We start from the raw sequence: 19,766 nt of genomic DNA on the forward strand, positions 1-19,766 counted from the left end.
AACTTCCTCTTCTTTTTTTTTTGCTCCCTATTTGTATAATCTTAATTACCAATTTACCATAAATAAGTGTTATAGTTGTGCAAACATACGCCGAATGTATGTTGAGAATTAATAGAAAGTTGTAATAGGAGAGACAACGTATTAATTTCGTGAATATTATATGGTGTAATATTACGTATTACTACTGACAACTTAGAGGTATGTGGATTCTTTATCTTTTTGGTTCATGAAAGTGGTTTTACTATGAGAAAATACTGATTTCCATGCTATTTTTGCTCTATTTTCGTGTCATTTACTTGTTTTTGTTTTTGAATTTTTGTTTCCATACCTTTTTTTATATGGAGATTCTATATTTGGACTTGTAAAATTATGTTTTTATTGCCTTACAAAGAGACTTGTCTCAATAATGCTAGTAGTATCGAATATCTATATATATAAAGTGAGAAGGCCAGTTTGGTGAAGCTTTCAAAAATGCCAAGAAAGCCCCTTTGTTTTCTTCACAATCCAAATCCATAAAAATCGGAAAATGGGGACAAACTGGTAAAAAACCATCACTGAAAAAAGATAAATCATCATAACCGTAAAGTTTTGCTGAATGAAGAATTAGAACCGTGACATGGGATTCAACCACCCTCCCACGTTCTACAAACTACCAACTAGATCAAAAACGTCCACTCCCTCACTTTCCATCCTCTCATTCTCTTCCAACAAGCTCACTGGTCTCTCTCTCTCTCTCTCTCTCTCTCTCTCTCTCTCTCTCTTCACTCTCTCTCTCTCGCTCGATTGCTCGCTCTCTCTAAAATCCAAAATTGACAGGAAATTGACGACGTGTTTGTGATTCTCCATCTTCTATGTAAATATTCTAATGACTGTCCACTATTCATCAAATTCTTTTTAATTTCCTTCCGTTTTCATGCATGATTGTTGATTATTTTCTTTTGAGTGAAAAACTGGATTTGTTTCTTCTCCATGTAAGTGCCCATTGGTGAGTTTCTTATGCTTACAAGGAAACTATTGGCTCTGGGGAGTTTTTGTTTATATTAATCCATTTTCCGATTATTTATCAGGCTTTTTCCATTAGGTTTTCAAATCATTTGCATTCGGTGCAGGCAGTGAAGTTAAATGTGATATGGTGTATGTGTGAGCGAGACATTGTGAGGAATGACAAAAACGTGGGAAGCAGAAAAAGATGAGGAAAGAAATTAGAACGTGAAGAAGGAAAAACTGTTATATGCAGTTGTCAGTAGTCTCCCAGGTTTCAAACTGCTATGGGCAGTTGCCATTTGATTCCACATTTAATTGATCGCCAATCTCTCAGGTATTTGCTTCCACCCTTTTCTTCTCTTTTGTCTTCTTTGGCATTTGATTTCTATCTCCCTTTTTATCCTGCGTTTTAATTTTAGATTCTGGGATTGCTTCTATTTATCCATTATTTTTCCCAATCTATTTCCTGTTTATTCCCGTGCAAAGTGCATTGCAGGAAGGCGAAGCATCATATGGCCATTTTTAAAGGTAACGCCCCAGAATCTATTGCTTAATTTAAATTTTTCTTCAGGTAAGGTTTGTTTGATCGTTTTTATGCAGTTTTCTCTCCTTTTGCAGAAAATCGAAGCCATCGTTTACGTATTTCGTCTACACTTTTGGTTTCTCCAATATTCTCTTTTTCTACTATTATATCCACAAAGTGAATTGTCAGATAATTTAGAACGCAGGAACAAAGAAGGAAGGAAAACAGGAAATCCTTCATGTTAGTTTTCTTTTACAGGAAGACCCATTTCACTCACCGTGATCAACAACTGCAGCTTCTTGAAGTAGCCTTTCACTCACCATAAACGACAAGTGCGGCTTCTTTAGCAGTATGTTTATTAGTCTCTTTTCAAATCAAATTCACTGCCATTAATTAACTGTTTATCATCGATCATTCATTTATGATCATATTGATGCTATTTGATTATTCATAGATCTGCCAAATATGATATATAGTATAGAGTTGTGCTATGTATTTCTAATTTGGTTTCCATGCAAGAGAATAATATCATATTTGCATATCACTGTATTAGTTTACAAAGTGTTTGCGAAAACGTCTCAAAGTGTGTTTTGATTTCTGGTTTGCTTAATCTATATCTATATCTATATATATAAAGGGAGAAGGCCAGTTTGGTGAAGCATTCAGAAATGCCAAAAATGTCCTCATTTCATACACAAGGCTAATGGATAACTGCTCATAAAAATAGGGTTAAAAACGTAAAAATATGGAATTACATCTCAATAATGATTCCGACCATTGGATCAAATCACCAGACTTTCTATATATATATAAAGGGAGAAGGCCATATAAAGGGAGAAGGTCAGTTTGGTGAAGCATTCAGAAATGCCAAAAATGTCCTCATTTCATACACAAGGCTAATGGATAACTGCTCATAAAAATAGGGTTAAAAACGTAAAAATATGGAATTACATCTCAATAATGATTCCGACCATTGGATCAAATCACCAGACTTTCAATTAAATTTCACCCATTAGATTAAGCATACAGTTACTGTTCCAGATGAAAAAAACGATAATCGACCACAACTACTCCAGATGGAATCGAAGCACTCCATATCAACAATTGCACATACTAAAGATGGAACCGCCCTCCATCGCACGTTCTATCTCTAATATTAGAAAGCCAGAAGTCAAGTTTGGTGTCTCAAGGCTTCATCAAAAATAATTGGACTAAAAAGCCCTTTAAACAAAAAAATCTAAAACTGAATGAAAATAATAGAAACAAATTTACAAGGGCAATTTTGTCACAAAAAAAATAGAAAATCTCTAATATTAGCAACAAATTATTTAAAAAGCTGAAAAAAAGTAAAAAAAAAGAGACGTGAGTGAAAAAAATAAACATGGTGTTCATCATTTTCAACCGTATTAATCCCCCACTTTCTCAGTTACCTCCCACAATTAACCGGCTATTCCCTCCAGGGTGTTGTGCTCCTCATAGACTGCCAAGAAAGCCCCTTTATTTTCTTACAATCAAACCTTTAAAAGTTCAAAAAGCTAGGACAAATTGGTAAAAAAAACCATAACCGAACAAAAAAACTGTATTGGAAAATAATAAACTTCAGGAAAAAAAAAACATTATAATTATCCTCTAAAATTTAGCAGTATTGCGGTTTTGACAGTAAAACAAAGAAAAAAGTGTGTCCAGTTCCTCATTTTCTTTTAAGACCCTAAAATACAACATTTTAATTAAAAACAAAAATCAACACTTTAATAAAAACAAATCAATTAAAAAATAAAGTGGAGAACACCATTTTAGGAGAGAAATATTAAAAAATAAAGTGAAAAAAAGGCCACATGGTGAATAACTGCTCTCCATTTTAGGAGAGAGATATTAAACAGAAAAATTAAAATTTGTTATGTTGGGAAAAAAAAAAAAAAAAAAAAACAAAACAAAACAGGAATGGAATAACTTCTCCTCCATTTTAGGAGAAAATATTAATATCTATATTTAAAAAGGTATCTAATACATTATACTAACATATGCATATGGTCCAACTAATTTAGAATGTCTCCAACAAATTTCTATCCATAGGACATACTAATATCTTATAAAATGATATATAGAGTAAAAAATAAATAAATAAATAAAAAAATGAAACCAACGTGGGAGAAAGAAAGGGGTAGAGGTTGCCGTGGGTTTTCAAAAAACCGTGAAGCTTGCCCACTACAAGCACTAACTTCCCCATTCGTATAACCCCATTTTTTCCGTACAACATCAAAAGGGTTATAATCTACAAGGACATTTTGATACAAAAACATATCAGATAATCAAAGGAAAAAAGATAAAATAATTAGATAAAATTGAAATAAAAAAATAAAAAATAAAATAAAGAAAAGAGATAAGATAAAATTAAAAAATTAAAATAATGTGGGAGGAAGAATCACCACGTTCTGCATGTTTAATTTTCAAACTGCATAGCAGTTCCCGTTCAGTTTTTAAACTCTCACAGCCTTTCATCATCACTTCCCGTTCTAAGTTAAAAGATTACAGGAAAAAGGAGATAATTGCCAACGGAAACCAACCCACCCACGTCTATCTTCTATTCCCCCATTTTCTGATCAAACTTCTTCCTCACACAAACCTCTCTATACAATCGATCATTCAAGAGACTCTGTAACCTCCCACAATTCCACGTACAACTCTATTCATTCTGTTTTCTAACTGCAGCCTACCACTTCATATTCTCTCCTTCTTTCACTACTATTTCTCTACAGGTTTCAGTTCTCACCCATTTGCATGCTAAGAATGTACACAAATCGGTAAGTCTCTCTCCCACGCATTTTCTTTAAATTCGGTTTGGTTTTCTATAATTTGATAATTTTTGGGTTTTTATTTTATTGTAAAATGTAAAATCTGATCTTGGGCGTTTGAAATTCTTTCAGGTAGAAAGAACTGCTTTCTTTTGTTTGTTTTGCTTTGCGTTACAGAGTACTGCTTTCTTTTGTTTGTTTTGCTTGCTTCTGTTTTCTCTACTAATAAATTTATTTGTATTTTTAGGATGCCAAGTTTGGTAGAAAGAAAGCGCCAGAGCCGCAGCAAAACGTGCAGTCCATTGATGGTGTTGTGACTAATGGGAGTAGTTCATGTGAAGAGAACAGGTAATGGATTTGATCTTATCATTTGCTATATTGAATTTGTAGAGTTGGGCTCAATTGTTCTTCATTTTTGTCTGTTTTTCAAGCAAAAATTTACATTGAACAGTATTATAGTTCAAAAACATCTGTTATACAAGCACTAACTTCCCCGTTCGTATAATCCCATTTTTTCCGTTCCTACTTATTTTCCCATATCCAAATTCAAATGTTAATTTTCCCCTCAATTATACAACTGCTATCAACAGTTGTTCCTTGGTTTTACAGACTCTCACACTCCAACGTAGGATAAAACGGGTATTAAGCAACGCCCGAGTCATCATTCTTCTTAATTTCAATTTTTTCGCTTTTTTGTTTTGCCATTCTTCTCCCACTCCCTCTCCCCAGGCGTAAAAAGGAAATTAATCTAGGTGTAAGCTTCTTTTTTTCACTTTTTTTCCTGCATCGTTGTACTCATTTTACACATTTTCATGTAAGCATAATATGTAATTGTATGAATATCCAGGTTTAGCTTCATATGGGTTCTTTTAACTTCTTCCTTTGAAATCTTCATTGTGTGTTTTTTAAAATTTTGGTCAGATTATGAGTTTCACTTTTGATTATCTTAATGTGCTATACGTGTGCTATGGTAATTTTAAAAATTATTTGTTTTCATTCTTAGGATATTTACAAGAATACCCACAAAAAATGAAGAAGGAACCTATTGATAAGATCTCAAACAGACGTGTCTCTATTTTTACACCTGGTTGGGAGATATATGTCGGAGTAAAAACTACTGATTTAAGCCAACTGATTCTCAAAGAGTGGAAAAAGAAGAAGCATGAGCAGTATGTATCCTAAATTATATACAAATTTGTTACAAGAAATCTAACATTATATATACCTTCAATGTATAGGTGGCGCATGAAAAAGGCTGTGGAAGAATTAAAACCTTCAACAACTCCTCAGATCATATGTATTTGGAATAAAGTCCAACAAATAAGGTACAACACCATTTCTTACCTATTTATTTTTAATGGCATTCTCTATATCATTCTACAAATTAATTATCTCAAATTATAAAATAAAATAAAACAATGTATGGGTGCAGAAAAAAGATTAACAGTGGCCAAACAACTTTTCTAAATACGGTAAGTCTTCTCTTATTTTCATACAAAAGTATACTATAAATTCAAATTGCATTCAATTTTCAAATATAAATAAAATTGCATTTTTTGTCAGTTTTACAAGCATCACACCCGTCTCAAAGTACAAAGGTTGAAGTACAAGATTAAGGTAATATTTCTTATTATTTAATTTTTTTTAAATATGGTTACAATTTGTTACCTCAAACTTGACAAATATATTTATCTTTCAGTATTCTACAAGTAACTGGAGTAAAAGTATTGCCATGAGAAAATTGTCAAACTTAAAGGTATTTAGGTTAAGTTGCTTACAATCTTTATAGTTAGGATTGTGCATTATAGTTAGACTTCTTATTTTATCATCATTGCTTGCAGATTAACCATGAAAATCTAAAGCATCAAGTGCAAGCAAATGGGTGGCAAACATGGCTTTGATTTCACACGTAGGCGCTAGGTTTACATATGTACATGTTGTCCATATTTTACTTTGCTTCATATATTAGGAGTTCATCCCTAGCTAGCATATAACTTTGATTGAAAACTTATGAATCTGAAACATTTTGATTTAAGGACATTAAGTGTTGTCAATATGTATTTAGAAATCAAATTACATGTCATATTTTCATATTTTTTTATTTATAAATAGTATATGTTTTCCCATTTTATCTTCGTTGTTGTTTTAAAGAAAAAATAGTAAAAAATGTATGAGAGATTACTCACATATGTGCAAATTGGATGAAATATATGCTCCTAAATTATTCAACAAATGTGGCAATATGACAATATGGCATGCGATAACACCATTATCACTTTGGAATGATGGGATGATTGTACGGTAACACCATTATCTCATCAACCTTTCTTCAACTCAAGCAATTGGAACTACGTAGCCTGGCCCATGCTTTAATGTTAAACATCTCAATCCCAACCCAAAATGGCACACCCATAATTATGTACTCACTCCTCTAACTGTATCAACTATCCCATTCATAAATTTCATTTTTGGGTACAATGGGCAGGTGCAACAAGACTAAGTTAGATGATTGAACATAATAAAAAATTGAAAATAATAAGAAATTGTTGTGATGGACACAAACACAATTTATAAAATAATCACTTAAGAAATATAAGAATATCTAAAATAACACATCTTTGGGGCGCGTAGCGCCCGTGATGCAAAAATGCCTCTCGCACGCACGTTAGTGCGTGCAGAGAGGCTAGTATAGATATAAAGCCACTTGTATCATAGTAGTTACATAAAAATCAAAATGTAAATACACATGTATAAATAACCCAATGCCTAATTTAGGCATCACTCTCAAGTCTCAACCCAAACAATACAACAACGCGCCCAAATCACAATTATGGACTTCCCTTAACTTTTTGTTCTCATGTGTTTTATTAAATATTTAAAAAAAAATTAATGACGGTTAGAAAGTGTTTTTAGTAAAATTGATTTTGGACCAAAAGTATTAAAGTGCTTTTTCTGGATTCACTTAATTTTAATTAAAAAAATAGTTTCAAAAATATTTTTCACCAAGAACGTTTTTACTTATTTAAAGGCCAAATCGGATAAATGATCATTGTGGTCATAAGGTATTCATAAGATAACCCATGTGCTAAAAAAACTTGGATTTAAACCCCTATGGTGTACTCCGTTAGCAAATTTAGTCCAAAAGTGATTTTTTCCGTTAACTATCTGTTAATACATGGGTAAAATTGTACTTTACAACTCTACCAAGTTATAATGAAACCATCTTTAATTTTTACAACTCTACCAAGTGTTAATTTCTCACGGCTACTTTACCCATGTATTAACAGATAGTTAACGGAAAAATCACATTTGGACCAAATTTGCTAACGGAGTACACCACAGGGGTTTAAATCTGAGTTTTTTTTAGCACATGAGCTATCTTCCGAATACCTTATGACTACAAGGATCATTTATCTGATTTGGCCTTATTTAAAAGGTATTCTCAAACAAACATTTAACCTTTCAATTTTGGCATTCTAATAGTTAAAATACATCACAATGTTATGGACAATCAATGGTGGATACAATTACTTTCACTAAATGAAAGTGATATATGTACAAGTAACAAATGGATTAAATACGATTGATACAACATAGCAGTAGTGAGAGGCTGCAGGCAACTAAAGCCCAAAACAACGAAATTACACTTGGATATTGAAACTTACAACAAATATGAGATCCCCATATATTTTGATTTTCAATGATGAGAACCCCTTTTTTTTTTCCCCCCACGATGAGATCCCCATATCTGAGGAGTATATCTTGCTATTCTATATATAGCAGTTGTACATATTTGGTCACCTGTACTGCAGGGCACGAGTCTGGATATATTTATAGATAGATGCATCCTTGTTACATGAGAGAGTTCTTTCAAGTCAAACGATACTACTGGTGCATGCTTGATCATCAACAGTACTAGTACCACCTCGGTTTGATTCTACCGCAGGATCAATAGCGGTTGTAGGAATTGAATTGTTTGGGGTAGGGTACTCAAAACCACGAGGTTTGTAATATTTAGTGAAGTGAAGATAGCAGAAAACTAAAAGGAGGAAGGTGGTGACGTAGATAGAATAGGCAGCACATTTGAACCACAAAGGAAATGGAATGGTCATGGATATGAAGAAGGTTGTGACCCCAAAGAAAATGCTAGAATGATGAGAAAGGCCGACTATTGTTATTCCGGCGAGAAAGTACCCGAAGTGAATGGATTTGCTCACCAAGATACAAGTGAAGGCAAGTAAGATTGATAGTCCAAAAATGTCAAAGGTCATAGGGAGAGAGAGCTTGCCGGGAGGAATTTGGAAGCGGATAAGCGCTAGTCTGATTGCTGCTGTCAAGCAAAATCTGACGATTATTTTTGCCCAATCTAAGTTGTTGGTTGGGAACTTATCGTACTTCCTCCGATCTAGAACTTGCGGCACAACGGCTTCTAGGTCTGGTTCGCCATCAAGATGATCACGATCGACGAGACTGATTATCAGAGCATTGAGGAGTTGGATTATCTTTGCACAAAAACAGTTCATTTTGTTATGCAGAAAAGGAGGGAGAGATAGTGTATGGAGGGCGAGATACAGCTACAGGTTTGATGGATTATATAAGCAAGCTTACAATTATTTAATGAAATAGAACCTAGATTCTTTTGTCGACAATAGAAATTAGGGTTTGTTTACGTGGTCCAGACCTTTTTCTTGGTAATTTAATAATAAAAGTTGTGTCATTTAGTACTACGGTTTAATGATATTTCTCTTCACTTGTAAATAAAAGGTTTTAGATTTGATTTTCACCGACGGTGAATTTGAACCAAATTATTGGTAACCCATTGTGAAACTAAGTTCATTGACTAGATTGTATGAATCCTCTCTTACTTTGCATGTTAGATGCATGGCATATACATAAAACTTATATTTGTAGGTGCAACCTAGCATGGCATATACTCAGATTTAGCACCTAGAAACTCATTAAGAACGAAGAGGATTATGAACATTACATGAACCCTGGAACATGGCATTTATCCTAGAACTTCATGGAATCAATTTACATGATTAATTCTGAACCTAACCACATGTTACTAATGAATGAAAGAAGATATGACAGTCATCCTTATCATTCTCAACAAAAAGCAAACATAAACAAGGTAGCTAAGCTTTCATGTTTGCTTAAAAATAATAATAATAATAATAATAATGAACAGCACAATCCACGTTGAATGTAATTTTAAGCCGCTAGCACGTGTTACCATATCCTTGCACAGTTGCACTTGGCTTCATTTGAATCGAAAGCTAAAGTTGAGTTTCGTGTGAATTATGAAATGAGACTTACTCCAAGACAAAAGTTCGACTCACCACTCGCATCACTGTTTAAATTAAAAAAGTAGCCCAAGGTGGATCGTGGATGAATCAACTGTACGAATAGAAAGGATAATTTGGACAATCTAGTTTGTATTCAGGTACAGTTTTCTTCGTGTTGTGAGCGTCGAAGGGACTGTTAGTTGTAAGCCGTTCAACTTGATGAATATTTTAAATATAGTTTTTATTTTTCAACACGTTTATCCATTGGCTAAATCCAGAAGGAAACCTAAGTCGGATCAAAGTGGTGTCTTCTGGTCTGCGCAGTATATCTTGCCATTCTATATTTATCCATTGGCTAAATCCAGAAGTAACAAATGGATTAAATACGATTTATACAACAAAAGCCCAAACAACAAAATTACACTTGGATATTGAAACCTACAACAAATATGAGATCCCCATATATTTTTATTTTCAACGATGAGAACCCCTTTTTTTTTCCCCACGAGATCCCCATATCTGAGGAGTATATCTCGCTATTCTATATTTTTTGGTCCTTTCAAGTCAAACAATACTGCTGGGGCATGCTTGATCATCAACAGTACTAGTACCACCTCGGCTTGATTCTACCGCAGGATCAATGGCGGTTGTAGGAATTGAATTGTTTGGGGTAGGGTGCTCAAAACCACGAGGTTTGTAATATTTCTTGAAATGAAGATTGCAGAAAACTACAAAGAGAAAGGCAGCAACGTAGATAGAAAAGGCAGCACATTTGAACCACAAACGAAATGGGATGGTGATGGATATGAAGAAGGCTGTGACCCCAAAAAAGACGCCAAAATGATGACAAAGGCCAGCAATTGATATTTCAGCGAGAGAGTACCTGAAGTGAATGGATTTGCTCACCAAGATACAAGTAAAGGCAAGTAAGACTGATAGTCCAAGAAAGTCAAAGGTTACAGGGAGAGGGAGCTGACCAGGAGGAATTTGGAAGCGAATAAGCGCTAATCCGATCGCTGCTGTCAAGCAAAACCCGACAATTATCTTTGCCCAATCTAAGTTGTTGGTTGGGAACTTATCGTACTTCCTTCGATCTGGAACTTGCGGCACTGCGGCTTCTAGGTCTGGTTCGCCATCGGGATGATCACGATCGTCCGGACTGATTATCAGAGCATTGAGTTGTTGGATTTGCTTTGTAATAAAACGGTTCATTTTGTTATGCAGAAAAAGGCGGTTGCTGTGTATTTTTATTCTGCTTGAATGGTCGTCCTACCCTTATACCCTTATATATACAGTGAGGAAAAGCAAAATATGGCATACGTGAAAAGAAAACATGGCATCTGGGAAAAGCAAAACATCCTTTCATTTTGTTATGCAGAAAAAGGCGGTTGCTGTGTATTTTTATTGTGCTTGAATGGTCGTCCTACCCTTGTACCCGTATATATACAGTGAGGAAAAGCAAAATATGGCATACGTGAAAAGAAAACATGGCATCTGGGAAAAGCAAAACATCCTTTCATTTTGTTATGCAGAAAAAGGCGGTTGCTGTGTATTTTTATTGTGCTTGAATGGTCGTCCTACCCTTGTACCCGTATATATACAGTGAGGAAAAGCAAAACACGGCATTTGGGAAAAGCAAAATATGGCATTGCCTGGAATCTTCTGAATAGTCGACCAAAAATATATCACTGATTTCAACTATATTGACCACAAAAATCCAAGCAAAAAAACAAACGAAAAGGACTGCCCACCAAAACCTATGCAAATTCGACTGACAAAAAAACTTTGAAAATTCGACAACTTTAACATGCAAATCCAACAAAGAACTGTAAAATCAAGGTTGAAAGCTTAAAACCCAAAAATTCTTGAAACCAAAGTTTCAATATCATATTAGATAACACCGGAAGGTAAAAATCATACGAATTTAGGAAATGGGTAAAGTATTAATCCTACCACAAATGCTACAGTTATATTAACGCTTGGACACACAAATATTCTAAAACCCATTTATTTGTCTTATCATGTACCACTTATCCTTGAAGTTCAGAGTACTTGGTCATCTATAACCCCTAAATCTCCAACATTTTCACAAAATACAAACTAAATTTAAAAAAAAAAAAAAAAAAAAAAAAAAAAAAAAACTTGAAACGAAATCTCTCACCTCTCCCACACATTTCTTGGGATATTGCTTACGAGCCTCCTCATCTTCCACCGGTTTGCTAATAAACCTCAATTCCTTTCCGTCTTCATCAGCCAGCTACCTCCTGAGTCACTGGCTTCCTCGGCAGAGAAGCAGTTTTTTCTGCACTCGTTGCTACTTCCTCTTTATCTCTCGCTTTATTGATTTGCCTCCGATTCTTTGATTTAGGTGTAGAAGCAGATTTTTCCACACTCGTTCTCTTCAACTCTTGCATTTTTGGTTTGCCTCAGCTTCTTCGATGTGGCAAAGAAGCAGTTCTTTCCACACTCATTGCTACCTCCTCATCAACTCTCGCCTTCTTGGTTTGTCTCCGATTCTTCGAGTGCAGCGGAGAAGCAGATTTTTCCACAATTGTTGCTACCTCCTTCTCAACCCTCGCCTTCCTGGTTTGCTTCGCGTTCTTCAATTTCGGTGGAGAGGCCACTTCTTCCACACTTGTTGCTACCTCCTCTTCATCTCTCGCCTTCTTGGTTTGCCTCGTCATCTTCAATTCTGGCGGAGAAGTAGCTTTTTCCACACTCGTTGCTACCTCCTCCTCAACTCTCGCCTTCTTGGTTTGCCTTGGGTTCTTCGACTTCGGCGGAGAACCTGAACAGGTTACGGCCTTCGACTTCCGCTTGCAGGCCATTCTGCTTACGGCGGAGAGAGGCTGAATCGCCAGAGAAACGGTGGATCTTTTAGAGAGAGAGAGAGAGAGAGAGAGAGAGAGAGAGATGGGCGATAGGGTTTTTTTAGCGCGCGAGTGATTGGATTGGGGTTCTGTTTTATAGTGGGCCGCGAAATTAATGGAGTGGGGAGTGCGCGGCGTGTGGGCGGGAAAACGGGAAATTTTGAAAAGTGGGATTTGAACTTTGAGGCGACGTTTGGTTTTGGAGCGTAAGGGCTTTGGGGGCTGTTTGGCTCTATTTTTGTTTATATTTTGACTTTTTTTTTCCGGATCAAGATTCTCTCCGGAGCAAAGAGTGAGGATCCTCCTGATCAAGCCCATCGGGCCGTTGAAATTTTATCTCACAGTTACAAACATGGGTCTCTTTAAAATTTATAATAATTGTAGCCGTTAGATAAAATTTCAACGATCCAATGAGCTTGGTCTGGAAGATCCTCACCTTTTGCGAGGATCCTGATCCTTTTTTTTCTTATTTACCATAAATCATTGCTATAGTGTGCAAATATACGACGAATGTATGATGAGAATTGGAATTAGATTTGATTCGGATTCAAATTGTGGGGATCTTAGGAATCCGCATATTTTAGCCAATTATCGTGTATCGTGTGGTCAGAAATTATTTGACTTTTTTATTTAAAATTAAATACAAATAATACCTTAAAAAAACTGATCGTACGATATACAATGAACGATTAAAATGTAAACATTATTTATGATCCCCACAAAGTGAATCATGAGAGGATCCTTTTTCATGAGAATTAATAGAATGTTGTCATAAGAGAGACAACTGATTTAAGTTCGTGAATATTATATATTAGTACATTATTACCGTGTTATTCTTAGAAAGGGCAATGATTTCTACTTTATTTTTGCTCCATTACCGTGTTATTTTTGCTTTTTTGACTTTTTGTTTCTATACCTCAATGAAACTTCTCTCAATTATATTATAATACCTAAATTAGCTATGAATGGAATTCTGGTTGTCAACTAAAATTTTATGAAATTTCTATTCTAATTCTATAATTAAAACTGAATGGGTTGCAAAGTTTAGCTACAACGCTGGCTGCTCTAGCTAATTGTCACATCTCCTTCCACCATTACCGTGTTATATTGTATGTTTAGGTATGGATGTTGGATCTTCACATCTCCCTCCACCAAATTTTCAATATTTAATAATAAAATAATTAATTAAATAACCTTGATTATTTGCTAATTACTTATAGTTTACAAAAATATTCTTCTTATTATCTATTTATATCATCATTTGTACTATTTTTTTAATAAAAATAAAACATACATGTTTTGATGTGTCATATATCTATTGAGTGGTACAAATAGATAATAAATGTAGCGTTGTTCTATCGTTCATAAATATTTAAATATGTTAAGTCATACCCCATTTGATTCCCAGCCGTGCAAAGCAATCCAATAATCTAGTGGATATCTCAAGTGTCAGTCGAAATTAAAAATATATATATGTACCCAGTAGTAAGGAGAGCTAAAAGGAAAGATTGATCACTAAAATGGTACCTTTATTGACAAAAACATACAAATGTATATAACTTTTTCTTTTTAGCTTAGCCTTATATCTTTCTAAGCTTGCCCTAATGCATTTCCATCAAAACCACAGCTAAACCCTCTACAAGAATATCTCTATTTTACTTTAATTCCATCCTCAGTGGGATGAGGATCCCATCTGGATCCAAATGGTGATGATCTTAGAGATTCTCACATCCTAATCGTTCATCGTATATCATACGGGCAATTTTCGTCATATACTATTTGTTTATAATTTGAAATAAAAGAATTCAAATGATTTACGATGAACTGTTTGGATTTGAGAATCCATAAGATCCCCATCATTTGAATCCGGATGGATCCAAATCCTCGTCAGTGGAGGGGTGGAGGCAACATGCATGGCACTTTTAAGTGGCTGACATAATTTGCTTTTTTTGTTATCCTATTAGGCAAAAATGCAATTAAAAATGACTTCTTTCGGGGACAAACTGAAGTCAGTTTTGCGGTTTAGCTAGTGCATTTGACAAAAAAATTAAAATAATGCTCTTTGTATTGTTTTTCGGCATATTGTTGACCACTTTTAACCAATAATTTAGTCTAAAGAAAAATACTAAGAAGATACTCTTAAAATGAGATTATTTATGAATTTTCTGTCATCTCATATTTTAATGTTAATTTTCATATTAATATTGTAAAATATTGTGCAAAAAATATGAGGTGACAGAGAGTTCATGAAAAATTCCACTTATATATATATAATTAAATTTGACAACCTATGTGGCACTTAGACATCTTTTAAAGTTTGGCTTTTTACCCGATATGTCAAATTAAATTATTAATTTATTACATTAAATTTTATATAAAATATTTTAAAACAAAAAATGTGACAACCCGTTCCAAATTTTACGTTTTTATTTTATTTTAAAAGCGTGAATTTACTAAATTACCCTAGAGGCAAGGACTTTGACTTCCGTTGACCATCGACTTGAGAGATGTGGGACTTTTTCTTTAAGCATATCCTCGTAGTACTCTTTGGTACGAACGTATAGGCGAAAGCCGTTTGCGCGTCCGGATTATAACGGTATAGTTACGGACGTTCGAAATTGGTTATTCAAGGTTTAATGTGTATTTAAATTAAACCCCCACTTTGTGGGAGAAGCCCAAAATCAGAAACGGAGGGAGGAAAGACGAAAAAAAAAAAAAAAAAAAAAAAAAAAAAAAAAAAAAAGGGAAGAGAGCTTCCCGTGCACCCATACCCGCGCCACCACGAGACCATCTTCCAAGGCCGATTCCGGCCAACTCCGGTGGATTTTTTCGATGCCACCACCACCATCTTGAAGCTCTCATTCCCCTCTACAAAACCCACCCAAGAACCACCTTGATTGACCATGGTATGAGGCTGTTTGAGGCCACGAAAGTTGACGAAAATCAATGGTGCTCCGGCCACCCTTTTCGATTTTCCGGCAAATCGGCAAAGCAATGGCCGATTCCACCACTTGGGCTTTGTAGCCCATCATCCCAGGAGCAAAACCCAACCAACCTTGACCCCGTTGGACCACCGTAGACGACGAATCGACGTCGGGAAGTTTTAGGCATCCGCCGGCTTCGTGGGCAAAATTGACCATCTTCCGTCCACTTTTGGACTTCGTGGCAGGTATGAAAGTTGTTCCACTCACTGAGATCTTCATTTCTGTGAAGTTTGAGAATTTTTGGAAATAGTTGGATTTTCCGGCGAGTCGGGGCGGCCGACCGCCACCCGCGGCGGCGCGTGGCCAGTGGGCCGCCAATGCTATTTTTAGGCTATGTCAAATGTCTTGAATTCAGTTTTGTCATTTGAATGACGTAGGTTGATAGTTGGAACCTAAATTCGTTACGATACGTTACTTGATAAAAATGTGAATCGATGATCCGACCGTTGGATCGTCACCAAAATGGGATATATTATAATACGTAATATTTAAAGATTATAGGAATTTACAGATCGGGAATCCGACTTACGGATCTTCCTGAATTGGATTTGTAAGTTAGTAAAATAAATGTCCATGGCCACTTGTTTTAGGCAATTGGCGGAGATCTGACCGTTGGATCGTAATGAAATTTTAGTATGTTATTCTTGAAACATATTGTGGATCGTTGGGAGTTGCGGATTGGAAATCTGATATGCGGATCTTCCGGGTCAAGTTATACAGGGTTGTAAACCCTACCGTCGATCTTTGATCGACGGTTGACTTGTGGTCAATGGGTATCAAACTATTTTAGAATGTCGTTGAGGTTGTGTTCTATGTGAATTACGTACTCTTCGGATAAGAGTTCTGAGATGTGATTTGATAATTGGTCACAGAGACCAATCATTCAGGACGCCTCGATGTGTGCGCTAGAGAATCATAGCATGGACTCCAAGTAAGTGGATCTTTTCCTTTTTATCGTACATATTATTGAGAGTTCTATCGACACTTTTAAATTGATTAGGTATATTACTTTCATATATAATTATTGTGAATGCTTGAAGTACGATATGAACTACGAATGGCTTGATCCCTATTTAGGGTACGTAGGCAGTCTAACGAGACGTTAGATGCAGCCATAAAATATTTGAGACCAAAGCCTTACTTGGGAAATTGAGTAAGGCGAAGGAAATTGGTAAAGGCAAGTTTTAGTTTTATGAATTAGTTAGCTAAATTAGTGTTAATTGGGTCGTCATGGATAATTATCCCTGAAAATAAGTAGTTTGGGAGTAATGCGTTATTGATTGTACACTTCTCACTGTATTGTTTATAATTGAACATGCTACGACATGGTTGAGTATTAGATTGCATCATAGTATATCAATATGTATATTACTTGCATATAATTATTGGGAATGCTTTCAAGTGCAAAGGTGAACTCAGGACACCCTGGTAAGTTCAGGTGAGTTTATGGTACTAGTTGAATCGATTGCGTTATAGCACGACTACAGTTATGTGTTAGGCAACTTCGATACTGTCGTACTGGTTGCCATGAGTTACACATGTTATATTGAGATGCATTGAGAGCTCATAAACCTGCACCCCGGTGTTAGTGCTCCCGCCCGTGGCCAGGGCACAGTCCTTCACGTGATGTTCACCTCCCGCACCTTATGCTCACCTTGGATTCAAGGTAGGTGCACAGTCCTGTTGTACAGACCACTTTAGGTGGTTCCGACTCGTAGGTGACCCGCGATTATTCGCCCAGTCTTCACGTGATCGTAGCACTTGAGCTTATTTATTTACACCCAGTCCTGTCGTACAGACCACTTTAGGTGGTTCCGACTCGTGTGCAGGTATACTTATTGAGCTATATGCTAGCCAGGATTGATAAGATATAGATAAGTCGTACAGGTCACTATAGGTGACTCCGACTTATATGCTAGCCAGGATTGATAAGATATGGATAAGTCGTACAGGTCACTATAGGTGACTCCGACTTATATGCTAGCCAGGATTGATAAGATATGGATAAGTCGTACAGGTCACTATAGGTGACTCCGACTTATATGCTAGCCAGGATTGATGAGATATGGATAAGTCGTACAGGTCACTAGAGGTGACTCCGACTTATATGCTAGCCAGGATTGATAAGATATGGATAAGTCGTACAGGTCACTATAGGTGACTCCGACTTATATGCTAGCCAGGATTGATGAGATATGGATAAGTCGTACAGGTCACTATAGGTGACTCCGACTTATATGCTAGCCAGGATTGATAAGATATGGATAAGTCATACAGGTCACTAGAGGTGACTCCGACTTATATGCTAGCCATGATTGATGAGATACGGATAAGTTGTACATGTCATTTTAGATGACTCTGACTGATATATCACTTTGTATTGATTTAGTTTATTTGGCCTACTTATTAATGTATGGTGGAGTTAATGGCAAACCGTGGTTTTGGTCATTTCTGAGTATGGTTTGGATATATGTATATATGTTGTACTGTCTTATGGAAAACAATACGGGTTTTACATTAGGGCATTACTTTTAGAGAGGTAATAACTTTGGGAAGCTTGGTTTTATTGCTTACTCACACCTTCTGTTTGGTGCCCTCCAGGTTTTAGCTGCTGAGTTCGTATTGACAACAATCTGTGGTGAATCTTAGTATTAATGGATATTTTTGAGGGTATGATTCTTACCCATACTACTGTACCTTACTTATGCTCTGACATCGCGTGTGAAAATGGGTTCGCTCCCACTCGTAGCGCACTCTGGTACTTAGACACTTTTAGATTCAAATTTATTCACTTTTTGTACACTATCACATTTTATGGCTTCGTCACCTTCCAGGTGTCGGCCAGCACGGCTCGATTCAGGGTCCAAGTGGACTTTCTGGGTCGGGGTGTGTCAAAAAATAATAATAAATATTTTTAATAATCAATTTTTAAAAAAATTTGAAGTTGTCAATTTTGGCAACAAGGATCAGGGCTGACAATTCATAGCATACCATATCAAATTTGGATATTTTGACATCTTCTTTAGAAATGCTCTTAACATTTCTCATAATCTAAATAGCAGCACTCATTCTGAAAATCATCATGCAAGAGAGAGGTGTTAGAGAAGCCAGCAAATAACCAAGAATAAGAAGTAAGAGGGGTCATGTAAGTAAGTAGTCTTTGTGAAGAGTACTCGTGCTTTAGAGTTTGTCTCTAAAAATGAAAAAGTGTCATAATTTCTAAAATTATCTTTAAAAATTTTTGTTTTGTAATTTTTGTGAGTGTAATACAATTCATTTATTTCCATATCTTGTCTTCCCAAAAAAATTCTGAAAATCGTTGTGAAATTTGTTCTTGCATATTAGTTGATGTTGAGGCTTAATTGGTCTCAAGTTTGGTTTCCTAGGGATTTGCTTGCTTGGGCTCATCTTTGTTATACTAACTTTGTTGGGCTTTGATTTTTATTTCGTTTACTCAGTTGTGCGACCCCTTTTTGAGCTCTCAGTGGTATTCTTCTTGTTGCAAATATACAAATTTACAAATATCTTTGAGATAAAAAAAATTCAAATTTCAACCAGTGGAGATATTTTTTGGAATTTGTACTATTCGAGGAGGTTCAAGCATGCTTTCACCACCTTCGTGTTCATAGGGAGAAATTTCATGGTCCAGAGGTTGAATCAAGTGTTTTTTCCGGCTCATGGCATAAAAGAGCAGAAAATAACATTCAACTTTCAAATGAAAGGGGGGAAAAAATGAAGAAATATCACTCATAGCTCACGTTTCCGGCTCAAGATATAGGTATTGGGATTGTTAAGTGACCCAAACATTGTGAGGTTCTTATAAATATTACATTCTGATCTATTTTGCAACAACGATCGTATGTACGTTCGTGTTAATGGACACTTGAATTCTTTCAAGGTGTTCGATAGATTGTTGCTTTCTCTGTGAGGTACTATAAACTATAGAAAACTTCCTTTCTTTATATAACTTCGAGTGCCTACAGAACTCGTTGCGCCAATATTGCATCATAAAGTAGTATCATGCCGAAAAGTATAGCAACCAATTGGAGCAAAATTATATGTATTGAATCATTTGGACTTAAAAAAAAAATGCATAGAAATTCGGAAAAAGATGAACAAATTAAAGCAAAATTATATGTGCTGGGCAATTGAGACTCGCCCAAAAATGTTATCGAGCTCTGCTGCACGGAATAGTGGACTTCGTCAAAATCACAGGGTCGATCGCTAAAATTTTTAAACAACACATGGTGATAAAGATTGAGCGGAAAAGAGAGAGAAAATGAGAGAATCCCAAACAAGATCATAGAAAGATATCCGAAATGATG

The 19,766-nt window shown here is 35.6% G+C and overlaps 1 protein-coding gene and 2 long non-coding RNA genes across 4 annotated transcripts; 2 read left to right on the forward strand and 1 right to left on the reverse strand.

Moving 5' to 3' along the window:
* The first annotated feature begins 4,463 nt into the window (after window positions 1-4,463).
* LOC137736688 (uncharacterized) lies at window positions 4,464-6,216 on the forward strand. Of its 2 annotated transcripts, XM_088680410.1 has the most exons (6): window positions 4,464-5,468; window positions 5,538-5,624; window positions 5,732-5,771; window positions 5,863-5,916; window positions 5,999-6,055; window positions 6,141-6,216. In XM_088680410.1, exons 1-6 carry the CDS (start codon window positions 5,224-5,226, stop codon window positions 6,198-6,200), a joined length of 543 nt encoding a protein of 180 aa, XP_088536536.1. In that variant the 5' UTR covers window positions 4,464-5,223; the 3' UTR covers window positions 6,201-6,216. The 2 variants fall into 2 exon arrangements, with proteins under 2 accessions (XP_088536536.1, XP_088536537.1); XM_088680411.1 differs by lacking the exon at window positions 5,999-6,055 and having other exon boundaries at window positions 6,141-6,214.
* A 3,727-nt stretch (window positions 6,217-9,943) lies between these two features.
* LOC148692618 (uncharacterized) lies at window positions 9,944-12,512 on the reverse strand. The gene is made up of 2 exons (XR_015953112.1): window positions 11,749-12,512; window positions 9,944-10,746 (listed from the first exon to the last, which is right to left on the reverse strand). It is a non-coding gene; the product is annotated as an uncharacterized LOC148692618 (long non-coding RNA).
* A 2,648-nt stretch (window positions 12,513-15,160) lies between these two features.
* On the forward strand, window positions 15,161-18,243 carry LOC148692619 (uncharacterized). The gene is made up of 3 exons (XR_015952876.1): window positions 15,161-15,626; window positions 16,314-16,372; window positions 18,043-18,243. It is a non-coding gene; the product is annotated as an uncharacterized LOC148692619 (long non-coding RNA).
* The last annotated feature ends 1,523 nt before the right edge of the window (window positions 18,244-19,766 follow it).

This window comes from Pyrus communis, chromosome 11 (genome assembly GCF_041283825.1).
Source record: "Pyrus communis isolate YQ-2024b chromosome 11, ASM4128382v1, whole genome shotgun sequence".
NCBI lineage: Eukaryota > Viridiplantae > Streptophyta > Magnoliopsida > Rosales > Rosaceae > Pyrus > Pyrus communis.